Raw genomic sequence first — 26,872 nt, forward strand, 5'->3', positions numbered from 1 at the left:
TATTCTAACAGATGTCGTAACATCATGATCCAGAACATCAGTGCAGAGCTGTTTTAAATCTTAACAAATTTAGTTGGATCCTGAGAGATTTATTCAAGATATATCTTAGTATATTCTGCAGGTCAAGATGATTTTATCTGGAATAAAGAAGTCAAATCTCCAACAAAATTAATATTTATATATTAAAGATTGAAGATTTGAAGATTTGGTGCAAGATTTAAGGAGAGCTTACTAGAAGATTGGTACAACTTCAAGGGTGTGGATTAAGCATTTATGGATAAAGAATTCAAAGTCCAAAGACTTTCGAAGACTATATATAGACAACCCTAGACCTAGTATTTTGCATCTGTTTTTGTTTATCTTTTCATAGTTTGTAAATTAGGATTTAGGGTTTAAGGATTTTGAGAGTCTCTCGTGTAACTTGAGGTGTACGCCACCCTTGTATCTTCTGATACTTTTGGTAAACACTATTGTTCTCACTCAGAAACCTTTAGGTTAGGGATGACAACGAGTCGGGTCAGGTGCGAGTTTCACACTACCCAAACCTACATCCGAAATCACCATCCGAACCCGAACCCAAAGAAAATTCGGGTGGCAAAATAACACCCATGCCCACACCCGTTGGGTTTGGGTTTTTTCACCCAAACCCGAACCCGCAGCAAAATAGATAAAATATACTCCCTCCGTCCCACAATGGGTTACTCATTTGGATAAAATAATGTCCTAAAACGAATGACCCATTTCAATTTCCAATACACTTTTTACAATTCTACCCTTTAATTATTATAAAGTTCACCATTCTCAATACATGATAAGGGTACTATAGCAAACACAATATTATCTCTCTTACCTTTTTACACTTTTATTAATTTGTGTGAAATGGTGTGCTGGGTCACTGATTGTGGGACGGAGGGAATATTTTTCCTACAACTTTCCACAATATATATATATATATATAAGCGGGTGTGATTTCGGATTTTTAGTGCGGGTTTCACACTACCCAAACCCGCACCCGAAATATCGGGTGGCACCGGAATCCGAACCAAGTCACCCCGGGTTTTCATCCACTGACTCAAGTTCGGGTGCGGGTGAGCCCAACGGGTTTGGGTCTGCCTTCCATCCTTACTTTAGGTAATGAGTTGAGTTTATGTTCTCACTCTTTAAGCTTTTATGTTTAAAGTTAAGTATTGTTCTTGATCAAAGCTTTTAAGAAAGATCAAGCTCTGCTCTTAGTTGAAGCTGTGAAGCAAGACTAAGTATATTTTACTAGAAGTGTAGTCTTCCCTTATCACTAGTTTGTGACTTGTTATTTGAAGTGTGATCTTCTGTTAGGTGAAAGTTCGTTGATACAGTAACTGGGACCGAGACTGTTAGACATCGCAACGGTGATTGGAAGTGAGATGGGATTTCTCATATCTAGGAGGTTCTTAGGTAGAGGTTGAACAGGATAGTGATTAGGATGGAAAGTTGTAAGCATGGGACTTGTTTAGGCTTTGAACTACTACTATAGTGGACTTCCTTCCTAGCTTGGTAGCCCCTAAAGTAGGTGATGTTTCACCGAACTAGGTAAATAATTATGTGTGTTATTTTTGTTTCTGCATATTTATTTTCTAAATAATCATAAAGTTTTAAAATTCTGGTCAGGATGTTATAACATATGTGGGAACATCTGTCTCGACATTAGTTCTATTATTAAGATATCACTATCAACATGTTATGCTTGTATCAATGAAATTTCAATTGGTATCAGAGTAGACACCCTGGCCCATTAGATGAACTTCATGGAGTATTTTTCTGGTACTACTGTTCTTTATGAAGACTGGAATAATAGAATTTTGGGATAGCATATCTTGAAGAATAATCATGATAGGAGAATCCTGGTTGTGAAGAGATTGAAGAGAAGAGTATGAGTTGGTTCTATGTAATCTCGAAGTCATCAGCACCATGTTCTATGGGGTTGGTATGTTTCTTTGTCAAGCTCATTATCACTTGTTTTGTGGTCAAAGATACTTCGGAAATTCTCAAGTCCACTCATAAAGGCACATCTTAGTGTGTTGGGTATGAATGGATCAGAAGAAAAACTGATATAGCAAATGGAATTATATTGTACCTGTAGTTGGCATGCTCTGTCATGAACACTGTCTTATTCATGTCTTTCTCGGTCATGGGTGTATGATTGTATACATAATAGACATCCATGAAGTACAAGAAGCTTGCATCTTGCAACGATGCCCTCCAACTTATCAATGTTAGGGAGAGGATGAGAATATTCAGGGAATGTTCTGTTGAGGATGGTATAGTCAACACACATAAGCCATTTTCTAATGGCCTTATTGGATAATATGATGTTAGATAGCCATTTTATATAGTTCAATTATGATATAAAGTTTGTTTGCAAGAGTCTCTCCATAATATTTTTTATGACTTCAGCTTTCTTAGGTGACTAATGTCGTCTTTGGGATACATATTTGGTAGTAGGGTCTATGTTCAGTTGATGGCAACCCACGCCAGGGTCGATGCCAAATTAGAGTTACATGCAAACATGTTAGTGGTTTCTTTGAGGAACCTAATGAGTGCATCTTCCACCAGGTGAGAGGGGTAAAAATATGGCCAAGTTTCTGAAGTGGATCGTCGGGCGAGTCACTTCTTTCGCCGAGCAAAAAGGCCCTATTCTGCCAAAATTCTAAAGTGCATAACTTTTGATCCGTAACTCTGTTTTATGTGTCGTTCGAATAATTAGGAAGCTAATGTAATTATCTATATGATAGAAGTAGAATGGTTGGCACTTGATGAATTAATTATGATGTTGTTATGTGAAGAACATGTAATTATGCATATGTGCGTTATGGATTGATGATTTGTGAGTAACATTGTTAATATGTTATGTGATATAATATTCATGATGTGTGTGAATGAATACGTGCGATTTGGATGTATTTGTTGAGAAGGATTACTTGATGCATGTTGTGCAACTTTTGGTGAATAATTCATGAGTTGGATTATTGTGATATGCCTGTATAATTAAGGTTGCATGATAATCTTAATTGCATATGTTGTGTAATGTTGTACATGCATTCATGGGGATATTGTACTCCGAGTAGGCTTTGATCCTTGTATGGAAATAGAGGCGGCTTTGTTCCTTTTTTGAATTTGGAAGCGGTGAATTATACGTTCATATTTGAGGGCTTTGATCTTGTCCGGATCAGAAGCGTGACTCTAGTTTTTGAATCGGAAGCGGTGAGCTTGATACTCACAATGGTACCACATGCATGAGTCATATTAATTGCATTTCGAGTCGCATTTTGTGTTATGTGATTACTTGAATTGATGTGATTTGTGATGATTGTGTTTGGATTCTATTTTGAGCTTTGTTGCATATTTGACTATGTGAAATAGATTCGAGAAATGCTATTTACATGATTATGCGAAGTGTGATGAATTCTTGTATATATATGTTATGCATTGCTTATTAATATTTCTACGATGATGTGAATTTTCATTCTTCTGTTGGGATGATCTTCTATGCGACATCACTCAGGTACCAAAGATAGTGGTGCTTTTCCTAAGGATAGCAGGAAAGCCTAGATGGTCTTCTTTTCCGTTTGATTAGGTAGTGAATCGATGCTCTGGTCATGTAACACTTGGCGATTTTTAGTGTCGAACTCATGTTTTATTTTATTGAGATGTATTATGATGTTTTCCTTATGGATTATGTATTTTTGAGATGTTAATGGTTGTTAAGTGGCCTTAGTGCCTAACATCCTTGGATTTGTTTATCTTATGTTGAGTCGATGAGGATATGGAAACATGATCATAGTATGGAAAATAATTATTGTTAATACATGAGTAGTTGTTATTTCCGCTGTGATATGCATTTGTTGAAAAACGTAATGTTTTATATGTGTTATATATTTATGACCAGGTGTATCTTGTAACACTCCATTTATTTTCATATTTTAATTTAATTAATTTAATTGAATTATGGGGAATTATTTGGAATTATGGAAGATTATGAGGAATTAAGCAATTGGGCTTGAGTTGTGGTTAGTAAGGAAGGGGGTGCATTGGTAGGCCCTATTACTAATTAAAATAATTTTATTTTATTTTCAATAAAATAGAAGGAGTTGTGGAATAGAGAGGGTTACAACATTTTGGAAAAGAGTCTGAATGTGAAAAGAGAAGAGGAGCGGAGAAGTGCGGCACGAGGAAGAGCGAAGAATCAACCTTCAGGTAAGGGGGGACTCTTCCGTTTATCTTCTATTATGGAATTATAGGTAGTATGATAGAATTGATCATGTTTATCGTACCAATTGAGTTATGCTTAGGTTATAGGAATGTTAGGTTTCGGGAGAATTGATTGGTAATGATTGTGGTGATCAAGTATAGTGTTAATTAGATGATTTAAATGTATTATGATGTGTTATAATCTGTGTTTGGTTCACCGTATGCGAAATCTGGTTGGAATGGGATTGGTTTGGTAATGACTTGGTGAAGGTAGGGCGAAATCGCAGGCTGTTTTCAGCGATTCAGAGTTATGGAAATCGCCAGTTGGCGCCGCGTCCAGGAGTTGGCGCCGCGAACTGCTTGGCAGAAAGCCAGGAAGTTTTGTTGTGTTCAGTACGCGCCGCGAGCATATGGCCGCGCTGCGAAGGCGTACTTCTTTTCTCATTTCGCGCCGCGAACACATATTTGCGCCGCGAAGTGCTTGGCAGAATGTTGGGGATTTTTGACTCGCTCAGTTCGCGCCGCGAACCAAGGTTGGCGCCGCGTGCTGTTGGTGACAGGCCATTTTGAAAGTTTAAAAATGTGTAACTTTTAAACCGTAAACCGGATTTTGGTGCCGTTCCGAGCATGGTGAAGCTAATCAGATAATTTACATAATAAAATGGTGTTTTGAGTTGTGACTCGAAATTATTTAAAATACTCGATTATAATTGGTTGTGGTGGTTTATGCTTATAGGTACACTAATGAATGTTTTACCTGTATGATGTTGTGGTTGTAACTGGTGTTTGTTATACATGTATTGTTGGTGTAAAATATGTGTTTTACTATGATTGAGGAATAGTATGATTGTGTGTGGCCATTTATTATGGTAATGGATGATTATGACATATGGTCGATTTATGTGGGTGATGAGCATGTTATGGTTGATGCATGCATTCATAATCATTTTGTGGCTGGTCCTTGACGATGGTGGATCAGTGGTAGCTAATTCCCATTGTGTGGAATTAGTGAGTGGGTGTTACCGTATCCTTGACGATGGTGGGTCGGTGAGTTGGGTTATCCCAGATTTTGGTACCACATGCATATAGTTGCATTGCATTAGGCTGTTTGTGCTATTATAACATGAATGGAAGATCGTCCAATGTTATAATATGTGTTGATTGGTTGTTTGCTTACTGATTGTATGGTTTGAATCTGATCGTAATTGCGATTGGGTGAATGGCATGTGAAACGATATTTTATTATCTATATCTTATAACTTTAGTTAAATGTGAATGAGACTCACCCTTACTGTTGTTATTTTTCAGATTGAGGAGTAGCACTTGTATTTGGTGAGGATTAGCTCGTCAAGTAGTTCGTTAGAGTCAGTTGGGTCTGTGTCATGCTCTGGTCGTGTAACACTGGGGACGTTGTTTAGAGTTATTTGTGGAACTCTTGTTACTTCAGTATTTTATTATGGTGGTGTTTTAAGTATATGACTTTGGATGTTGCATTGTTCAGATGTTAAATATATTTTCCGCTGTGTTGACATGACGATCTGAATGATATTTGAGTTTAACGTTCCTTTTATGGCATGACATGAGTATTATTTTAATTATATGGAAGTTGTAATGCCCTTTTCATGTTTTACTCTGATATTTGTTTAATATTATGTGGGGTATTATAAGGGTGTTACAATAGTGATATCAGAGCATAGTCGGTCGTTTGAGTCAGAGTCTTCGTGTCGGTTAATCCCTCGTATGCGAATAGTGTAAGATTGACACAGTCGATACTTCTTGTTCTAATAAATATTGTTTTATACTTAGCAGAACAATGGCCGGAAGAGAAGGAAGAAACAACGACGCGATTGCTGAGGCTCTTGGTATGATTGCTGGTGTGTTGGGAGGGAATGCCAATGGAGCTGGTATTGGTGCTGACAGGCAGCTGAACAGTTTTCAGAGGAACAACCCTCCGTTGTTCAAAGGCACTCACAATCCCGAAGGCGCCCAGAAGTGGCTAAAGGAAATTGAAAGGATCTTCCGGGTGATTGATTGTGACGAAAATCTGAAGGTGAGATATGGTACTCACATGCTGTCTGAAGAAGCTGATGATTGGTGGATGGCTAGTAGGGACGAACTGCAAGCTGCAGGTGTTGCAATCACTTGGGCTGTGTTCAAGAGAGAATTCTTGCAGAGGTACTTTCCTGAGGATGTTAGAGGCAAGAAAGAGATTGAATTTTTGGAGCTGACACAAGGTAACATGACCGTGCCAGAGTATGCGTCCAAGTTTGTTGAACTGGCAAAGTATTATGTCCACTACAATAATGATGAGGCTAGCGAGTTCTCGAAGTGTGTTAAGTTTGAAAATGGTCTCCGTGACGAGATTAAACAGGGTATCAGATACCAGAGGATTCGCAGGTTTGTCGATTTGGTTGACTGCAGCTGAATCTTTGAAGAGGACAATATTAAGCTGAAGTGTCACACTCTCGCGAGTTAGTCGACAGGAAAGGGAAAAAGCATATGGATCGTGGTAAGCCATATGGTAAGGGTAACCAGAAAGCTGGAGGCTGGAAGAAGCCTAGTGGGGGAGACTCTAGTGCCCCTATTAAGTGCTTCAAGTGTGGAGAACCTGGACATCGCATTCACGAGTGCAAAAGTGAGGAAAAGAAGTGCTATAGATGTGGAAAGGCAGGTCACATTGTTGTCGAATGCAAAGGGAACACTATAACTTGTTTCAACTGCGGGGAAGAAGGTCATATTAGTCCTAAGTGTCCTAAGCCGAGGAAGAATCAAGCTGGTGGTAAGGTGTTCGCCTTATCTGGTTCAGAGACTACTCCAGAGGATCGGTTGATTAAAGGTACGTGTTTTATCCATGGCACTCCTTTAATTGCAATAATAGATACTGGAGCAACTCACTCGTTTATTTCATTGGATTGTGCTAAACGCCTGAATTTGGAAATATATGATATTAATGGAAGTATGATCATTGACACTCCTGCGTCGGGTTCAGTGACTACTTCGTTTGCTTGTTTGAACTGTCCAATTGATATTTTTGGTAGAGAATTCGGAATGGACTTAGTGTGCCTTCCATTGGAACAACTCGATGTTATCCTGGGCATGAATTGGTTGCAATTTAATCGGGTTCATATCAACTATTTCACGAAGACGGTTATTTTCCCTGAAGATGTCAGTGTTGAGGATTTAGCGATGACGGCTAGACAAGTGGACGAAGCAATGAAGGACGGGGCTGTTGTGTTTATGTTGATTGCATCCATGGAAGTGAAAAAGAAAGCGGTGAGTAGTGACTTACCGGTAGTATGTGAATTTCCCGAAGTTTTCCCAGAAGATGTAAGAGAATTACCGCCAGAGAGGGAGGTAGATTTTGCTATTGAATTAATTCCTGGAACTAGTCCTGTGTCGATGGCACCTTATCGTATGTCGGCATCGGAATTGACTGAGTTAAAGAGTCAATTGGAAGAGTTACTTGAGAAGAGGTTTATTCGTCCTAGTGTCTCACCGTGGGGTGCGCCGGTGTTACTAGTGAAGAAGAAAGAAGGCTCAATGAGGCTGTGTGTGGATTACAGGCAACTGAATAAAGTTACTATCAAGAATCGGTATCCATTGCCGAGGATTGATGATTTAATGGATCAACTGGTTGGTGCGAGCGTGTTCTGCAAAATTGACTTGAGGTCGGGATATCATCAGATTCGGGTGAAGACGGACGATATTCAGAAGACGGCATTTAGAACAAGGTATGGCCATTACGAATATACAGTGATGCCATTTGGAGTAACTAATGCGCCAGGGGTTTTCATGGAATATATGAATAGGATTTTTCATCCCTATCTCGACCAGTTCGTAGTAATATTTATCAATGATATTTTAATATATTCTAAGAATGAAGAAGAGCATGCAGATCATCTTAGAGTGGTATTAGAACTATTGAAGGAAAAGAAACTTTATGCAAAACTGTCAAAGTGTGAGTTCTGGCTAAGTGAAGTAAGCTTTCTTGGGCATGTAATTTCTAAAGATGGTATTGTCGTTGACCCAACGAAAGTAGAAGCAGTATCTCAATGGGAAGCTCCGAAGTCAGTTTCCGAAATCCGTAGTTTCCTTGGTCTTGCGGGTTACTATAGAAAGTTCATTGAAGGTTTTTCAAAGTTAGCGTTGCCGTTAACTAAGTTGACTAGGAAGGGTCAAGCCTTCATCTGGGACTCGAAATGTGAAGAAGGATTCCAAGAGTTGAAGAAGAGGTTGACTAGTGCGCCGATCTTGATTTTGCCGAATCCGGCGGAATCTTTTGTTGTATATTGTGATGCTTCGTTGTTAGGATTGGGAGGTGTACTAATGCAGAATCAACAGGTAGTCGCTTATGCGTCGAGACAACTCAAAGTGCATGAGAGAAACTATCTGACTCATGACTTAGAGTTGGCGGCAGTGGTATTTGTGTTGAAATTGTGGAGGCATTATCTATATGGTTCAAGGTTTGAAGTGTTTAGTGATCACAAGAGTTTGAAGTATCTCTTTGACCAAAAAGAGCTGAATATGAGACAAAGAAGATGGTTAGAATTTCTCAAGGATTATGATTTTGAACTGAATTATCATCCGGGTAAAGCAAATGTTGTTGCCGATGCATTGAGTAGGAAGTCCCTGCATATGTCTATGCTTATGGTGAGAAAATTGGATTTAATTGAGCAATTCCGAGATTTGAGTTTAGTATGTGAAGACACTCCTACCAGTGTTAAATTGGGTATGCTGAAGCTGACTAGTGGTATTCTTGAGGAAATCCGAGAGGGTCAGAAGACTGATGTAGAGTTGGTTGATAAGTTGACTCTGATTAACCAAGATAAAGGAGGTGAATTCAGAATCGACGAGAATGGTATAATGAGGTTTGGTAATCGTGTTTGTGTTCCTGATTTTGCCGAGTTGAGGAGAAGCATTCTTGAGGAGGGACATCGTAGCGGATTAAGTATTCATCCTGGTGCTACCAAGATGTATCATGACTTAAAGAAGCTGTTTTGGTGGCCTGGAATGAAAAAGGAGATAGCTGAATTTGTCTATGCTTGTTTGACTTGCCAGAAGTCGAAGATTGAGCATCAGAAACCGTATGGAGCTATGCAACCGTTATTTATTCCAGAATGGAAGTGGGATAGTATATCTATGGATTTTGTTTCAGGTTTGCCGAGGACGGTGAAGAATTGTGAAGCAATTTGGGTTATTGTGGACAGGTTGACAAAGTCTGCTCACTTTATACCAATGAGAATGGATTACCCAATGGAGAAGCTGGCTCAATTGTATATTGAGAAGATAGTGAGTTTACATGGTATTCCTTTGAGTATCGTATCAGATAGAGATCCAAGGTTTACATCCAGATTCTGGGAAGGTTTGCAAAAGGCTTTGGGTACTAAGCTGAGATTAAGTTCTGCTTATCATCCGCAGACGGATGGACAGACGGAAAGAACTATTCAATCACTAGAAGATTTGTTGCGTGCTTGTGTGTTGGAAAAAGGAGGTGCTTGGGATAGTTATCTACCCTTGATCGAATTTACTTACAATAATAGTTTTCACTCGAGTATTGGTATGGCTCCGTTTGAAGCTTTGTATGGTCGGAGGTGTAGAACGCCTTTATGTTGGTACGAATCTGGCGAAAGTGCTGTGATTGGGCTAGAAATTGTTCAGGAGACAACAAAAAGGATTAAGATGATTCAAGAGGAGATGAAGACTTCTCAGAGTCGTCAGAAGAGTTATCATGATAAAAGAAGAAGGACACTTGAATTTCAAGAAGGGGATCATGTGTTCTTGAGGGTGACTCCTACAACTGGTGTTGGTAGAGCACTGAAATCAAGGAAGTTGACTCCGCGTTTCATTGGCCCGTTTCAGATTACGGAGAGGGTTGGAGAAGTGGCGTATCGTATTGCGTTGCCACCGACACTTGCGAATCTGCATGATGTATTCCATGTGTCGCAGTTGAGGAAGTACATTGCTGATCCATCTCATGTGATCCAAGTCGATGATGTACAGGTGAAGGATAACATGACAGTTGAAGCCTTGCCTATGAGGATTGAAGATCGAAGGCTGAAACAATTGCGTGGCAAAGAGATAGCACTGGTCAAAGTAGCTTGGGGAGGACCAGCAGGTGGGAATGTGACTTGGGAACTGGAAAGTCAGATGAAGGATTCCTATCCAGAGTTATTTGCCTAAGGTATGTTTTCGAAGATGAAAACTATTTAGTGGGGGAGAGTTGTAACACTCCATTTATTTTCATAATTTAATTTAATTAATTTAATTGAATTATGGGGAATTATTTGGAATTATGGAAGATTATGAGGAATTAAGCAATTGGGCTTGAGTTGTGGTTAGTAAGGAAGGGGGTGCATTGGTAGGCCCTATTACTAATTAAAATAATTTTATTTTATTTTCAATAAAATAGGAGTAGTGGAATAGAGAGGGTTACAGCATTTTGGAAAAGAGTCTGAACGTGAAAAGAGAAGAGGACCGGAGAAGTGCGGCACGAGGAAAAGCGAAGAATCAACCTTCAGGTAAGGGGGGACTCTTCCGTTTATCTTCTATTATGGAATTATAGGTAGTATGATAGAATTGATCATGTTTATCGTACCAATTGAGTTATGCTTAGGTTGTAGGAATGTTAGGTTTCGGGAGAATTGATTGGTAATGATTGTGGTGATCAAGTATAGTGTTAATTAGATGATTTAAATGTATTATGATGTGTTATAATCTGTGTTTGTTTCACCGTATGCGAAATCTGGTTGGAATGGGATTGGTTTGGTAATGACTTGGTGAAGGTAGGGCGAAATCGCAGGCTGTTTTCAGCGATTCGGAGTTCTGGAAATCGCCAGTTGGCGCCGCGTCCAGGAGTTGGCGCCGCGAACTGCTTGGCAGAAAGCCAGGAAGTTTTGTTGTGTTCAGTACGCGCCGCGAGCATATGGCCGCGCCGCGAAGGCGTACTTCTTTTCTCATTTCGCGCCGCGAACACATATTTGCGTCGCGAAGTGCTTGGCAGAATGTTGGGGATTTTTGACTCGCTCAGTTCGCGCCGCGAACCAAGGTTGGCGCCGCGTGCTGTTGGTGACAGGCCATTTTGAAAGTTTAAAAATGTGTAACTTTTAAACCGTAAACCGGATTTTGGTTCCGTTTCGAGAATGGTGAAGCTAATCAGATAATTTACATAATAAAATGGTGTTTTGAGTTGTGACTCGAAATTATTTAAAATACTCGATTATAATTGGTTGTGGTGGTTTATGCTTATATGTACACTAATGAATGTTTTACCTGTATGATGTTGTGGTTGTAACCGGTGTTTGTTATACATGTATTGTTGGTGTAAAATATGTGTTTTACTATGATTGAGGAATAGTATGATTGTGTGTGGCCATTTATTATGGTAATGGATGATTATGACATATGGTCGATTTATGTGGGTGATGAGCATGTTATGGTTGATGCATGCATTCATAATCATTTTGTGGCTGGTCCTTGACGATGGTGGATCAGTGGTAGCTAATTCCCATTGTGTGGAATTAGTGAGTGAGTGTTACTGTATCCTTGATGATGATGGGTCGGTGAGTTGGGTTATCCCAGATTTTGGTACTACATGCATATAGTTGCATTGCATTAGGCTGTTTGTGCTATTATAACATGAATGGAAGATCGTCCAATGTTATAATATGTGTTGATTGGTTGTTTTCTTACTGATTGTATGGTTTGAATCTGATCGTAACTGCGATTGGATGAATGGCATGTGAAACGATATTTTATTATCTATATCTTATAACATTAGTTAAATGTGAATGAGACTCACCCTTACTGTTGTTATTTTTCAGATTGAGGAGTAGCACTTGTATTTGGTGAGGATTAGCTCGTCAAGTAGTTCGTTAGAGTCAGTTGGGTCTGTGTCATGCTCTGGTCGTGTAACACTGGGGACGTTGTTTAGAGTTATTTGTGGAACTCTTGTTACTTCAGTATTTTATTATGGTGGTGTTTTAAGTCTATGACTTTGGATGTTGCATTGTTCAGATGTTAAATATATTTTCCGCTGTGTTGACATGACGATCTGAATGATATTTGAGTTTAACGTTCCTTTTATGGCATGACATGAGTATTATTTTAATTATATGGAAGTTGTAATGCCCTTTTCATGTTTTACTCTGATATTTGTTTAATATTATGCGGGGTATTAGAAGGGTGTTACATATCTGTTGTCTAAGAGATGATTTTGTTGGTTGTTGAAAGCTTTTAGTTTTTGGGAACGTCGATGTGACACCCTTTTATGTATGCATGCTAATTTACTCTAATTATATGTTAAATATTTGGGGTTATAGAAAGGGGTGTTACACATATGGTCACTACTTTGTCTCTAAAGTTGTAGTATTTTATCTTAAGATAGATAATGGATATTACTGCCCCTAAAGCCACGATGATGGGTCTCTACATAATGTGGTATTAGACTGACTTACAATGTACCAGTAGGAAATCAACGTCTATGTTCTTTACATCATTCTCTTCTCCAAAGGTAACCAATAGTTTGATAAAACCCCAAAGGCAAGTTACCATTTTGTTGAAGCCTCGTAAATTTGTTCCCATATGTGGAACTAAGGTTTTTTCCAGACCCAACTTCGTGAACAATTTGGCATGCATAATGTTACATGAACTCCCTTCGTCAATAAGAATTCATGAGAAGTTAAAATTGGCTAAGGGTTTATTAACTATAAATGAAAATGTATTTCTTAGGTATGCCTTTTATCCTTTCTATGTCTTTAAAGCTTGGAATGGGTCGCTCGTAGCTTTTTCCTATAGCTGATTCATAATTCTAATTGACACATAACAATGTTGTTATACACTTGAAGGTTCCATGTGATGGCTTCTTTGGGTGTGGAAACCCTCATGGAATTCATGCGATGAAATGACATCCTCCAAAGAAGAAGGACATGAAGGGTCACATATATTTCTTATCGTCTTTCTTTTTTCTATTATCTCTTTTCTTGTTGATTCTTTCTACTACTACTTAAAATTCTTTCTAAGCAAGGTATCACCCGACGAAGATAACACTTTTTTTTCCAAAGACTTTCTTGAAAGGAAGGTCGGTTGTTCGTCATTGATTGACACATCTTTACTAAGTTAGTTTCATGAATTAAATTAGTCTTTACATGTCTTTGGCCAACCTGAACAAATTCACTTTATACTTCTTTATCGTTGTTTTCTCTCTAATTTTACTATCAAAATTTTATGTCCTGCAAAAATATATATATATATATATATATATATATATATATATATATATATATATATATATATATATATATATATATATATATATATATATATATATATATATATATATATATATATATATATATATATATATATATATATATATATATATATATATATATATATATATATATATATATATATATATATATATATATATGAGATAGACATCCTATATTGTACAGATAAATGATCAAAGAATCGTGTGCTTGGATTGAAGTGGAGTATGAGTGTATTAAAGTGTGATAGCAAGAATGAGGAATACAAAGCAAGATTTAAAAACAAACTACTTTAAGATCGTCTAAATTTTTAATATTATGTTATTTCTCTAATGTGATAATAATTAAATAGCTTGATGATCAAAGGCAAAGCCATCTTATTAAGCATAATAAATTGCTTTGACCCATTACAATGTTTATTATTTCTATTTTCAATTCAATTAAATTTCATTTTTGAATTATAATTCTATTATTTATTAATGTAATTGATTTAATATATTTAATCTATATCTTCAAGGATAATTTTTATATAATTTTAGATTAGATTAGAACAAGATGAATAGTAAAAAAACAGTGGGTTTAATAATATAGAGTTGTTCATGACTTTAAAAAGAATCAGATATTTGAAAATCGATCCATTCTTAGAATAAAAGATTTCGGTATAAAATAATGAGAATCTGATTACCAACCAATTTATAATTCTTGCATGTGCATTTGCCGGTGGATGATAAGCAACAGTTTTTCTGAATCACATGAACAGCTATACTATAAATTCTACACAGTACGAAGCAATTGTTAAGAAATAAAATAATCATTGGAGTATATGATAAAGGAGGATAATTATAGGTGCAAATGTGATATAGCTATATATTTGAAATTAATAGACTTTATTAGAGCGCAAATTAATTCCAACAAAGTTCCAGACTAAGCTCGATATTTAATGTTCGTTCAACATAATTCATGAATTACATAAATTAAATATCTGTGAATTATGAAAATATATTATATAAGTATAATCTACAAGCCATTTATAATTATATAAGTATGAAAAAAATTGAATAATCTCCTATACCACTATCTAATTCACAAAATTATGATTTTACTCGATATTGTGAGTGGTTATTTTACTTCACCCAAATTAATATTCAAGAGGTTAAATTCAACCCAAACTGACTCATGTACACCATTATCTATTATTTATGGGTCTTGCTAACCAATGCCTTCAGGACAATGGTTAAGCATTCATAAAAAAAAAAAAAAATTTTATAAAATTTTTAATATTTCACCCATTATTCATAAAGTAAAAACTTATATAAAGTAAAAATCACTTAAAAAAACTATAACAAACGATACTTGTTTGGTCATGAGTTGCCATATGTATATAAAATACTAAAAAAATTTTATTAGAGCTTATACTCCTTAAATTTATTTGATTATACTTTTTTATTAAAAAGTATATACTCTAGTCTTTGATTTATTAAACTAAATATTTATATATAAAAGTTTATCAGTTATCGTTAAAAAAGATTATAAGGTTAAAGGATCTAAAAAAATTAGTCTAAAAATAAAATAAAAATGACTAGAATTATATGTGCCTCAAACAAACAAGCTGAACTGATTTTACTTGTTAACTTTAAACTAGTAAATTTGAAAAAACAAACAAACAAGCTGAACTGATTTTAATTGTTAACTTTAAACTAGTAAATTTGAACTATAAGTTTTTTTTTTATCAAACTTGAATCAAGTTTCGAGTAGAACCAAATTTATTGAGTTGAGGTATGGCAATTTCGTGCATCACATTTCACTATTGAATCATATGAAATATCATTAAATTTATTGATTTAATGATGACAAACAAACTTTTTTTGTCCTTAAGTCTCACATCGACAATGAATTAGTAAAATGTTTGATATATAAAAGATATGACACATGTATCAAATGTTTTGAATTTTTTAATCGAGTTGTGGCATCTCATTCTCTTGTGGTCATGGATATTGATACACACTGTTTCTCTTAGTTTCCAACAATTGGTATCAAAGTTGTTTTAACTTAAATCCTTTTATAGGAAATGAGGGAGATTATTGAGTAAAATATGAGTGATTAAGTCTCATGTCGATTATGAATGAGTAAAATATGAGTGATTAAGTCTCACGTCGATTATGAATGAGTAAAATATTGAACATATTAGAGGGATGACTTATATATAATGCCTTGCAATTTTGGATGGAGACGTGGCATTTCACTCTCTGATGATCCTCGAGTAATTTCACACTGTTTCTCTATGATGCGTTTGATCTCATGAGATATGATTCTTTGAGGATGTTTGAAAAAAAGCACAAAGACACACAACTAATATGATATCAGAACGGGATGCAGTGAGATAGAGAAGAGAGCCTATCATACCTTAATATATTCTTTCTACAACTAGTTTTCTATTCTTGTCATTGTCGAGGTTGTATCAGGTTAACATTGCAGTTGCTATTATTATAGACCTTTCCATGTCAAATCTTTTCAGTAGCTCTATTATTTTTCAAGCCCTAGGAAGTATCTAAGCTCCCATATCATTGACATTTCAAATTCGTTCTGCATCATTTCAGAAAATTCCTTGCACAAGGATTCGTTAGTAGCACAATAAATGATATCATCGACATAACTTTGAACTAGTAAAATTCTAAGTTCAGTTTTCTTGATAAAAAGAGTTTTTATCAACTTGTCCTCTTTAGAACTTGTTTTTAAGCAAGAATTTACTTGGACGATACTACTATGCTTTGGGAGCTTGTTTCAGTCCATATAGAGATTTCTCGAAAACATGATCCGGAAAGGGCGAGTTGATAAACACATGGAGGTAGATCAACTTATTCCTCCTCTTGGATGTAACCATTTATAAAGGAACTTTTTACATCCATTTGAAATAGTTTGAAATTCATGATGCATGAAAAATCCAATAACATCCTTATGGCCTCTAATATAGCCACAAGGACATAGTTTCATCTAAATCTATCCCTTCATGTTGATTGTAACAATTTGCAATGAGTCTGGATTTATTTCTTAAAACAGTGCCTTCTTCTTTCAGCTTGTTGGGGAAGGCCCAACGAGTACTAATCATTTGATTAGCTAAAGCTTTAGGAACGAGTTCTTAAACATTGTTTTGCTCAAGTGGATTTAACTCTTCTTGCATGGAAATAGACCAATTTTTATAAACGAAAGCTTCGACAATTCTCAACTTGTGAAACAAAAGGCATAAAATTACATACCTTATTGAGGTAGTGTCGATTAGTGACTCCCTTAGTGATATCACCAATGACCTTTTGAATAGGATGGTCTTTTCCCGTACTCCATTCTTTTGGAAGATCTTGATGATCTTAAGTAGCATCTATATTTTGATATTGAACATGTTCTTTTTTTTTATGACTTGATTTTGACTTTGACCTTGTTCTTCTTCTTGGTCGTTTTCTTCTAGATTTATCTTTTCTAGAATAGTGACACAATCAATAACTTCTACTTCAAAAGTTTTAGAGTTAATTTAATAAAAAGTTATGTGAACCGATTCTTCTATTATCAGGGTTCTTTTGTTAAATACTCTAAATACTTTACTTGAAGTGGAATATCCTATTAATATGCCTTCATCAGCTTTTGTGTCAAATTTTCCGAGGATATCTTTTCCATTGTTAAGGATAAAGCATTTGTATGCAAAAATATAAAAGTGGTAGATATTCAAATTTATTTCTTTATATAGTTCATAGGGCGTTAAATTTAGAATTAGTCTTATCAAGACACGATTTATGACATAGCAAGCAATTCTTACTGCATTAACCCAAAAATATTTAGGAAGATTTGTATCATTGAGCATCGCGTACACAATCTTTTCTAGAGATATATTTTTCCTATCTACTACTCCATTTTGTTGAGGAATTTTGGAGTGGAAAATATATGTCAAATACCGTTCTTTTTATAGAACCTTTTGAATTCCTCATTTTGGAATTCTCAACCGTAGTTGATTTTAATGGATGCAATGCTTGTTCTTTTTTTGTTTTGGATAACCTTTGCTAGTTTTCAAAAGGAAGAAAACACATATCTTTTCTGAGTTAAGAATATTTTTCTGGTGTAGCAAGAGTAGTCATATACAACTAAAGGGTGTATACGTTGCCACCAAGACTTACAGTTCTTGATGGGTCAAAAAGTTCCATGTGAAGCAGTTCTAAGGGTCGATCAGTGGTAACAATATTTTTTACATTAAAATAGGCCCTTACTTTCTTGCCCATTTGGAACGCATCACATTATTTATTCTTTTCAAAATTCAAGTTTGGCATACCGTTTATGAGATTCTTGTAGACCAACTTGCTTAAGTTGTTCATGTGGATGTGAGCTACCCTCCTATGACATAGCCAAGATTCATCCTCATTACTAAGGAGACATACATCACTTGAAGGAATTTTATTTAAATTCACGGTATAGATATTTCTACTTCTTGAGCTCATTAATAGATTTTTGTTTTATTTATATTTTATAACCCCGCATCTAGAAGAATCAAATGTTAAATTATTACCTTTGTGACATAATTGACTTATATTAATAAAATTATGTTTTATCCCTTTAACCATAAGGGCTTCCTCAATCGTTAGAATTGGACCCTTACTGATGATACCAAAACCTTTTTACCCTTATTGTTATCAACATAAGATATAAAACCTCATTTCTTAGGAAAGAAGGATGAGAGTAAGGTTTATCTCCAATCATATACTTTGAACATACCCTATCAAGGTACCATTTAGATTTTGAGATTGTAAAACAATCCTGCAATAAAAACTTAGGTCTTAACATTAGGTACCCATATCATTTTGGATCCTCTATTGTTAGTTTCATAAATATTATTATCATTATATTTTATCTACAAAACATTTGATGAGGTATATATATTTTTCATTTTCGCTCACAATGTTTCTTATAAAGTAAGAAGGAGGATGCCTTTTTTTGCTCTCGTGACTTTTCTTAATAAAACAAAACATGACAGTATAACCTTCTTTATTACACTAAGTTTCATTTTAAGGTCTTGCAATAAATGGTGGTCTTGACACTACAAATATTACTGAAGTTTTTACTATTACTGTTGGATTCATAGCCAAGACTAGATTTATTGTAAAAATCTCTTTGGTTACCTAAAAAAAGATCCAAAATCTCTCTTCCTTCGCTGAACTTAACAAGTGTCTTTTGAAGGTCAAAAATTTCATTTTTCAAGGTATCACATTCATTTCGCTTGTCAGGTTCATCTTCTTCGATAAAAGTGGATGAATTTTGGACGAGATCATTTTGTGTTTCTCTAAGAATTTCTATTTCTTTCTCAAGGTTTTTATTTTTAGATTCAAGAAAAGAAATATTATCCTTGGATAAAGAGGCAATTTGTTCAACTTTACTTGTTTCTTTTGTTAGCTTCATACAAATGCAAAAATATCATGATAAGAGAAGTTAGAGGTTACCTCATCGTCTTGATGATTTTCCATGACAAATGTTGTCTTCTTCTTCATCATCTGACGATTCCAAATCGTTATCCTCCCATGTGACATAAGTCGTCTTACCATTTTTCTGTGGTTTCTTAGATTTATTTTGAATTTGATTTTCCTTTTTCTCTAAAGGAAAATTTATCCTGATGTTCCCTTTTATTCCATATAGGCAGTATGCGGGAGTGAACGTAGCTTTCTCCTCATCTTTTTCATGTTCCTCATTTTGGTGTTTCTCATGCCTTAAAAATATTTTAAAGATTTTTTACTATCAGTACCACATCACCATGAGATTTAAAATATTTTACTTTGAGCTATAGAATTTTTCTATTCTTTTCTCCTTCCTTAAATATGGAAAGTTTCTTCAGTTCTATTTCGTGTTCCTGCAATTTACCAAAAAGAGAGTGTGTTTCCATGGTTGCTAAATCCTTAGATTCACATATCACTTTAATTTAGATTGGAACCTATGCTTTAGGAATCTGAGAATATTTATAACCATTCATCATTTGAGAATGTTTTCCTAGAGTTCTCATACGACTCACGATATGGGTAAATCAGGTTTGCATTTGATTTATGCTCTCTTCAGATTTCATTATGAATAAGTTTATACTCATTATTCAACATGGTTAACCTTTCCCTCTCTAACCCAGTAGTTCCTTCATGGTAATTTGGAGTATGTACACATTTCTTTTTCAGTCTCACAGTGAGAAACTCGCAAAAATTCATCAATACTAAGAGCGGTAGTGCTGAGTGTTTTTTCTTTCAAACTGCATTGCACATTTTCTTTATCATCTTTGGTCTAATCCTTTTAGGTATGTTTACTACAACACCATCGACATCATGTGTAGGAACAAATGAGTCTTCCTTCAAAGCCTTCCAAATACCACGATTCATCCCTTCTATGAAAAACTTCATTTTCTCTTTCCACAAAGTTAACCCTTCTCCAATTAAAAAATGAATGTTTATTTAGTGAATAACTTGAAGTCATTTTTCCTCCTGGAATGATAAGTCTTTAAAAGGAGTTAGGCTCTGATGCCACTTGTTGAACAAGTGAGTTCAAGCATAAAAAGGGGAGGTGAATTGTGATATTTAGAATTTGCAATTAATTTAGAGTTTTTGTCACATAAGAAGAAAATTGTGTTAGTACTCTTTTTATCAAAATAAAAACAATGGAAAATAAATGTAGTAAAGTAAATAGTATAAATTAAAAGATAAGGGATAAATAGATGGCACCGACAGATTATGCAGGTTCGGCCAAAATTTAGCCTATTCTTGTCCCCAAGAGATCTTCATGAGATTTGACTATAAAATTGAGAATTTATAGGTTATGCCCAAAAATAAGATTTTACACTGGATTATCCCCAACCAAAAGTGATATTTTCCATGGGATGCACTCACGAACCAAGTAGAGATTTTACAGGATGATCTCAATAAGCAAACATAAATTTTCCAAGCTGAGTTCTACAACCAAACTAAGATTTTAAAATGGTATATATGAAGAAATAAACTCAATTCTTCAAGAATATCACACTCTTGGAAATAACAACAATGGCAGCATACAAATACAACCTTTCCTCTTAAGCAGTTTTCGCTCACAAGGTACTAGGTCAAGTTTGGTAAAAATAAAATATTTAGAGAGAGAGAGAGAGATTGAGAAGAATTGGAAAATCCTGAATTCTAGTATGAAATGAAGAAAGGAGGATCCTTCTTTATATAGGAAAATAAATGGTTATAAAATGAAACGATCCATGGGCCAACTAACTCACCCAATTGATTAGGTCCTAAGTCTAAACGATTAGTTACTTCAAATAATAGATTATTTGTTCCCAATATGGAAGGTTTGAATAGAGATCCATTACCAATCATTAAAAGACTGTCATTATTTATTATACGATCGATTATTCTGTTAGAACATGAAATGTTCTAATCAATATTTCTAGTTTTGATGATAACATTATATATGAATTTTGTATAAGAAAATGTGATACTCTAATTATTCACATTTTCCATTTCAGGAAAAGTCTAAGAGAGTATGCATAAAATCAGCATTCAGAAGCTCTGACCCAGAAGATCTGGATGACTTCATCAGAACATGGTCTGGAAGACATTAGAAGATGGTCTCGAGAAAATCAGAACATGATCTGGAAGGCATCCGAAGATGGCAATCAGAAGCAAGGCTCTGAAGATCTGATGGTATCACGCTACAAGGAACTTCCAAAGTCTGACGACTGAAGTTACAATCTGCACCAATGCTGAAGACTTTGATATTCAAACTTCATTCTAATAGTCTGAGTCCAGAAGCAAGTATAAGATGAAAAAAGCTACAACGTCAAATCTGATTGATAAAAGGAACGTTAGAAGCTACAAAAGGCAAAGTCAGCAAGAGCAGTTGAAACAAGGCTCGAGGTAGTTGACAAAAGAGTGAAACATTAAATGCAGTAGTGTACTATTCACGTAAAGCATTAAATACTCCTCAACGGTCCCTTTTCTCATTGCCTATATAAGTGATGCTCTGGATGCTGAAGAACTAGAGAACATATGCTAAGTAATCTTAAGCTTCCAAATTGATTCTTAACGTTATCACAAAAACAACAAAGCAACTTCATCTTCAACCTTACAAATATTGTAATATCTTAGTGAGTGTTAGAACTTAATTTTTGAGAGAAAATCACTTGGTGATTATAGCTTATTAAGAAGCATATTAAACTATTGTAATATTGTTTTACTATTTTGTAAAAGGATTTCCTAGAGTGATCAAGTTGTGATTTGTATACTCTAGAAGATTTAGAAGTTGTCTAAGTTGAGGTAAATCACTCTCTAAGGGGTGGACTGGAGTAGTTTAGCAAGCATAAGTGTTGTCATCATCAAAACATAAAAAATGATTGTCACCTTCAGGATCACAAACTTCATACATGCAAACACATATATCCACATCATCATGAGCATTACACGGATGATAACACCTCTTCTTCGTTCAAACGAAAAAATATCTTTGCTTATAGTGCTATCTGAATCGAATGAAGGATGGGAGAGATAGAGAGAGAGGTATGGTTTTAGGTCTTAGTAAAATAGAGTTTCTAAAATAAATGTTGGTCAAGATTGACTTAATTCACCATAAGTGTTCTATTTTAGAACCACTTTGTATGGGTTGCAAGCTAAAAAAACTCATTTAAGCACATTGTACCTTATGGTATACCATATTGCACTTGAACGCACTGTATCTTATGATGTACCACGTATCTCTAATTAATGCTAGTGCATTGAAACACTGCACCACTAAATAAGTGTCATGTATAATTTAATCTCATACATCTTCTCTTGTGTGTGTGATCCCGTAGGTTCTTGTAATGTTGATAATTATATTAAATTATACATTTAATATAATATATATTGAGTGTTTCTAGCAACACGTCACTACTACCCATAAAAATATGATATGATATGACAAAACTTTTCTTTGATAATGATTATGTGTACAATTACCCTTGCAACCTCATGTCTATATTGAAGACAATGGTTTACATTTTTTTAATGATCGATAAGGCCCTTATATAGTAATAATTCTACCAAATGATTACACATCTTGCATATAGGCAATCAAATGCGTAATTTTCTTTTCATAAAGCAAAAAAAATAGAGGTTACACAGAAAGATGAAAATGTGGGATTTGAAGGCAATAATTCTGTTAATGTACTCACATGTAATTGTAATTTCTTTGTAGCTTGAAATCATTTTAGCACCAAATCTATTCATTTGAGGCAAATCATCTTTGTTAGTAGCTGCATACATAAACTAATTATACCATATCACACCATGCATAAGTATTACATGAAAGAATTATTTAATAAAGACAAATCATCTTGATAATCCTTACTATTCTACTCAGCTAACTGCCCTTGCTGAATCACCATGGCATCAAGTGCAAGCTTTTTGAAATCAATTACTTTAACGTCAATCACATACTGTACAATTATATGATTGAGATATTAACACAAATAAAAAATAAGAACTAGAAAACACCGACTTTCCAATGGTGGCCAAACACAACTTATCAAATGCCCTTAAAACATTTTAGCTGGCCGTTTTCAATTAATTTGAGTTTTTGATCTAATACAAGCAAGACACAACAATGATAAATTACAAATATTTTCCTGTATCTATAATGGCCACTGCAAATTAAGGAAACATGAGTCATTTGTTTAATTTAGGATGTGTTCCAATACAAGTAGTGATATTAATTTTATATAATATATCTAAACTTGTGTGTACAATGTCCCTTTGTACATGTCAAGTGATTGGATTCATGATTACTATTAGATAGAAACATAAGACCGTAAAAAAGTACAATATTGCAAACTTCTATGCAAAATATGAAAATTGATCTTATTTCTTGAAAATTTCTTTACCCACTTCTCTATGGGGTCACCCCCAGGGAAAATTCCACTTTACCCCGCTTCGGAAATGCATTTCCGAAATTTTTTTTTTTAAAAATTTTTCCAGACTTCGGAAGTGCATTTCCGAAAAAATCCCAAAAATTGGGATTTTGTATCTCCGAAAAAACAAAAAAAAAATTAAAAATCCCAAAAATTAATTTTAGGATATTTATTGGAATACAATTACTATTATATTGGGCTTTAGTCACATTATATTCTATTGGGCTTGTGTGGTTAAATGGGCTTTAGCTTCTTAGGTCCAATATATAAACATATGTAACCTATTCACTTCAATTCAATATACAGATTTAAATTTCATTTTTGCCGCCAATGTTCATTCATCATCTTCTCCAAGATGAACATATCACTATGTAATATGGTATCAGCAGATAAAACCCTTTCAATCATTCATTCCTTTACCCACCTGCATCTTCAATAGTTCCTCTCCTCTTTCTTTCACCTTTTCCATGGAATCCGATGGAAGTGATTCTGAATCCATCCACAACACAGAAACAAACACCAACCAAGATCCATCCATGAACCCTAGAAACCCCTATTACCTTCACCCTGGAGAGAATCCTAGAGCTACCATTGTTGCACCTCCTCTTGATGATAACAACTATCATAATTGGAGCAAGTCCATGAAACGTGCTCTCACTTCCAAGAACAAGGTATCTTTCATCAATGGAACGCTTCCCAGACCACCTGAATCGGACAAGAACTTCGAGCTATGGGATCGCGCCAATAGCATGGTGCTCTCATGGATAAACAGAACGCTATCACCTCACATTGCACAGAGCACAATCTGCTTTGACTCTGCCTATGAACTTTGGGAAGATCTTCGCGAGCGATTCACCAAAGGAAACCATTTCAGGTTCTCTGATCTCCTTCGCGACATCCACTCCATACAACAAGGTGATCGTTCATTATCCACTTACTTCACTGATATGAAGATTCTCTGGGACGAATTGGAAGATTTGCGCCCTAATCCTTCTTGTTCTTGCCCCATTCCTTGCACATGTGGCTTATCCAAGGCGATTCGTGATTTCAAACAAATGGAGTACGTCACATGTTTCTTAAAAGGTCTGAACGACAATTATCAAAATATCCGCACACAAATTCTGTTACTCGATCCCCTTCCACCCATCAGTCGCGTATACTCATTGATTGCACAGCAACAGATCCCAACCACCTCCAACTCCACCATTTTATATGCTAACAATAACAATTCTAAGGGCAGAGGTCGTGGCACGGGCAAGACTTCAATGGTGTGCACCAATTGTAGTAAAACCAATCACACTATTGATACATGTTATTTCAAACATGGTTTTCTACCAGGATATCGCAACAAGAACTCAAAGAACGCAACTGAGCAGAAACATTCAAAGAACTCAAAGAACTCAAAGAACGCAACTGAGCAGAAACATTGCCATCCATCTCCAAAGAAGATTATCAGCTTCTCCTGCAGCTTCTCCAACAATCAAAGAAGGAAGCTCCTAAGGATGACAAAGTTGTAATCTCAGGTATGAATCATATAGGTAGTACATTATCTAATCCCTCTATCTGGATTTTAGACTCGGGTGCTTCTCATCATGTATGTCCATTCTTGACTTGTTTTTCTGACTTACATCATATAAAACCTGTGCATATTAACCTTCCTAATGACACTCGTATGACTGCCAATTTTTCTGGAACTGTGCATATAAACAAACATCTTAGACTTCAACATGTTTTCTACATACCACAGTTCAAATTTAGCCTTATTTCTATTTCAAAGCTTTGCCAAAACTCTGCATATAGTGTAGAATTCATACACAATTCCTGTTCCATACAGGATGTGTCTACCAAGCAGAAGATTGGCCAAGTCACCCCCATTATCAATCTTTACATTTTACATAGAACTCCTATACAAGAGGATAATCCTCCCAACACTTGTAATAATGTCATTTCTGATACTCATGTGAATAATAATCAGGTTTCTTTATGGCATCATAGATTGGGTCATCCCTCTCATGAAGTTTTACTCCACATGTCTAAATCTTTCCCTGCTATTACTTCTCAAAAGTATTCACCTTGTCATACATGCCATCTCTCTAAACAAACAAAATTATCTTTTGCTATAAGTAACACAACTTCTAATAAACCATTCGACTTGATTCACATGGATATTTGGGGCCCTATTAGTGTTCCCTCATTAGATGGTTTTAGATACTTCCTAACTGTTGTTGATGATCATTCTAGGTATACCTGGACATTCCTTATGCATGCTAAATCTGAAACACGACAGCATATTCAAAACTTTCTTAATTTCTGTAAAACTCAGTTTTCCTGCATTGTTAAAATCATAAGGTCTGATAATGGACCTGAATTCTTAATGACTTCTTATTATGCTGCTCATGGCATTGTGCATCAAAGGAGTTGTGTTGAGACACCTCAACAAAACTACATTGTAGAAAGAAAACATAGGCATTTACTTCAAGTTACAAGATCTTTACTTTTTCATTCAAATTTATCTAAGCCATTCTGGTCATTTGCATTATGCCATGCTTCTTATTTGATTAATAGATTATGCAGTCCTTCTATACAGCATAAAACCCCATATGAACTGCTATTCCAAACCCTTCCATCATTCAACAATCTCAAAACTTTTGGCTGTTTGGCATATGCTTCAACACTAACCAGAGACAGGGACAAATTAGACCCCAGGGCTGCACAATGTATTTTCTTAGGATATACCTTAGGCATTAAGGGATACTTACTTTTCAACCTGCAAAACAGATCCTTACTTACATCCAGAAATTGCATATTTTATGAAACACACTTTCCCTTCAAACCACCACATTCTCATATTTCTCCCCCACACACTGCAAACCTTAACACATCTTTCATTTTTGACTTAGACACCAATCCTTATACTAATCCCAGTAGTAACCCTACTTCCACAGCTACTCTTGATAACACACCCACACCCATGGCACCTGCTAATAACTCAAACACACCACCTGAAAATAACTCCCATACCACTGAGGCAATTCCCAATAATCAATCTCAAGAACCTACTGTTATACCTGACCACCAAGCTATCCATAATCCTAATAATCAAACTCAGCCTAATACTAATATAAGACAATCCATTAGAAACAAATCAGCTCCTGCATATTTAAAAGATTTCATATGCCATATTTCACATACATCCCCATTATATGACATATCTAAACACATATCTTACAAACACCTTGCATCTGCACATCATGCATACATCACTGCTATTACAGCCACTTCTGATTCTACCACTTACAAGCAAGCAAGTGCACATCCTCACTGGATTCAGGCCATGGCTGATGAAATTCAAGCTTTAACATCAAATAAAACTTGGATCATCACCACTCTGCCCCCAGTTAAGAAAACAATAGGCTATAAGTGGGTTTTCAAAACCAAATATAATTCTGACGGC

General features: G+C 35.4%; 1 protein-coding gene across 1 annotated transcript; it reads left to right on the plus strand.

The window, feature by feature from the left end:
* The first annotated feature begins 23,885 nt into the window (after positions 1 to 23,885).
* On the plus strand, positions 23,886 to 24,935 carry LOC131628418 (uncharacterized). Its single transcript, XM_058899253.1, has one exon. The coding sequence runs from the start codon at positions 23,886 to 23,888 to the stop codon at positions 24,933 to 24,935; it is 1,050 nt and encodes a 349-aa protein (XP_058755236.1).
* Positions 24,936 to 26,872: the final 1,937 nt, after the last annotated feature.

Source organism: Vicia villosa, unplaced genomic scaffold, assembly GCF_029867415.1.
Source record: "Vicia villosa cultivar HV-30 ecotype Madison, WI unplaced genomic scaffold, Vvil1.0 ctg.000451F_1_1_3, whole genome shotgun sequence".
Classification (NCBI taxonomy): Eukaryota; Viridiplantae; Streptophyta; class Magnoliopsida; order Fabales; family Fabaceae; genus Vicia; species Vicia villosa.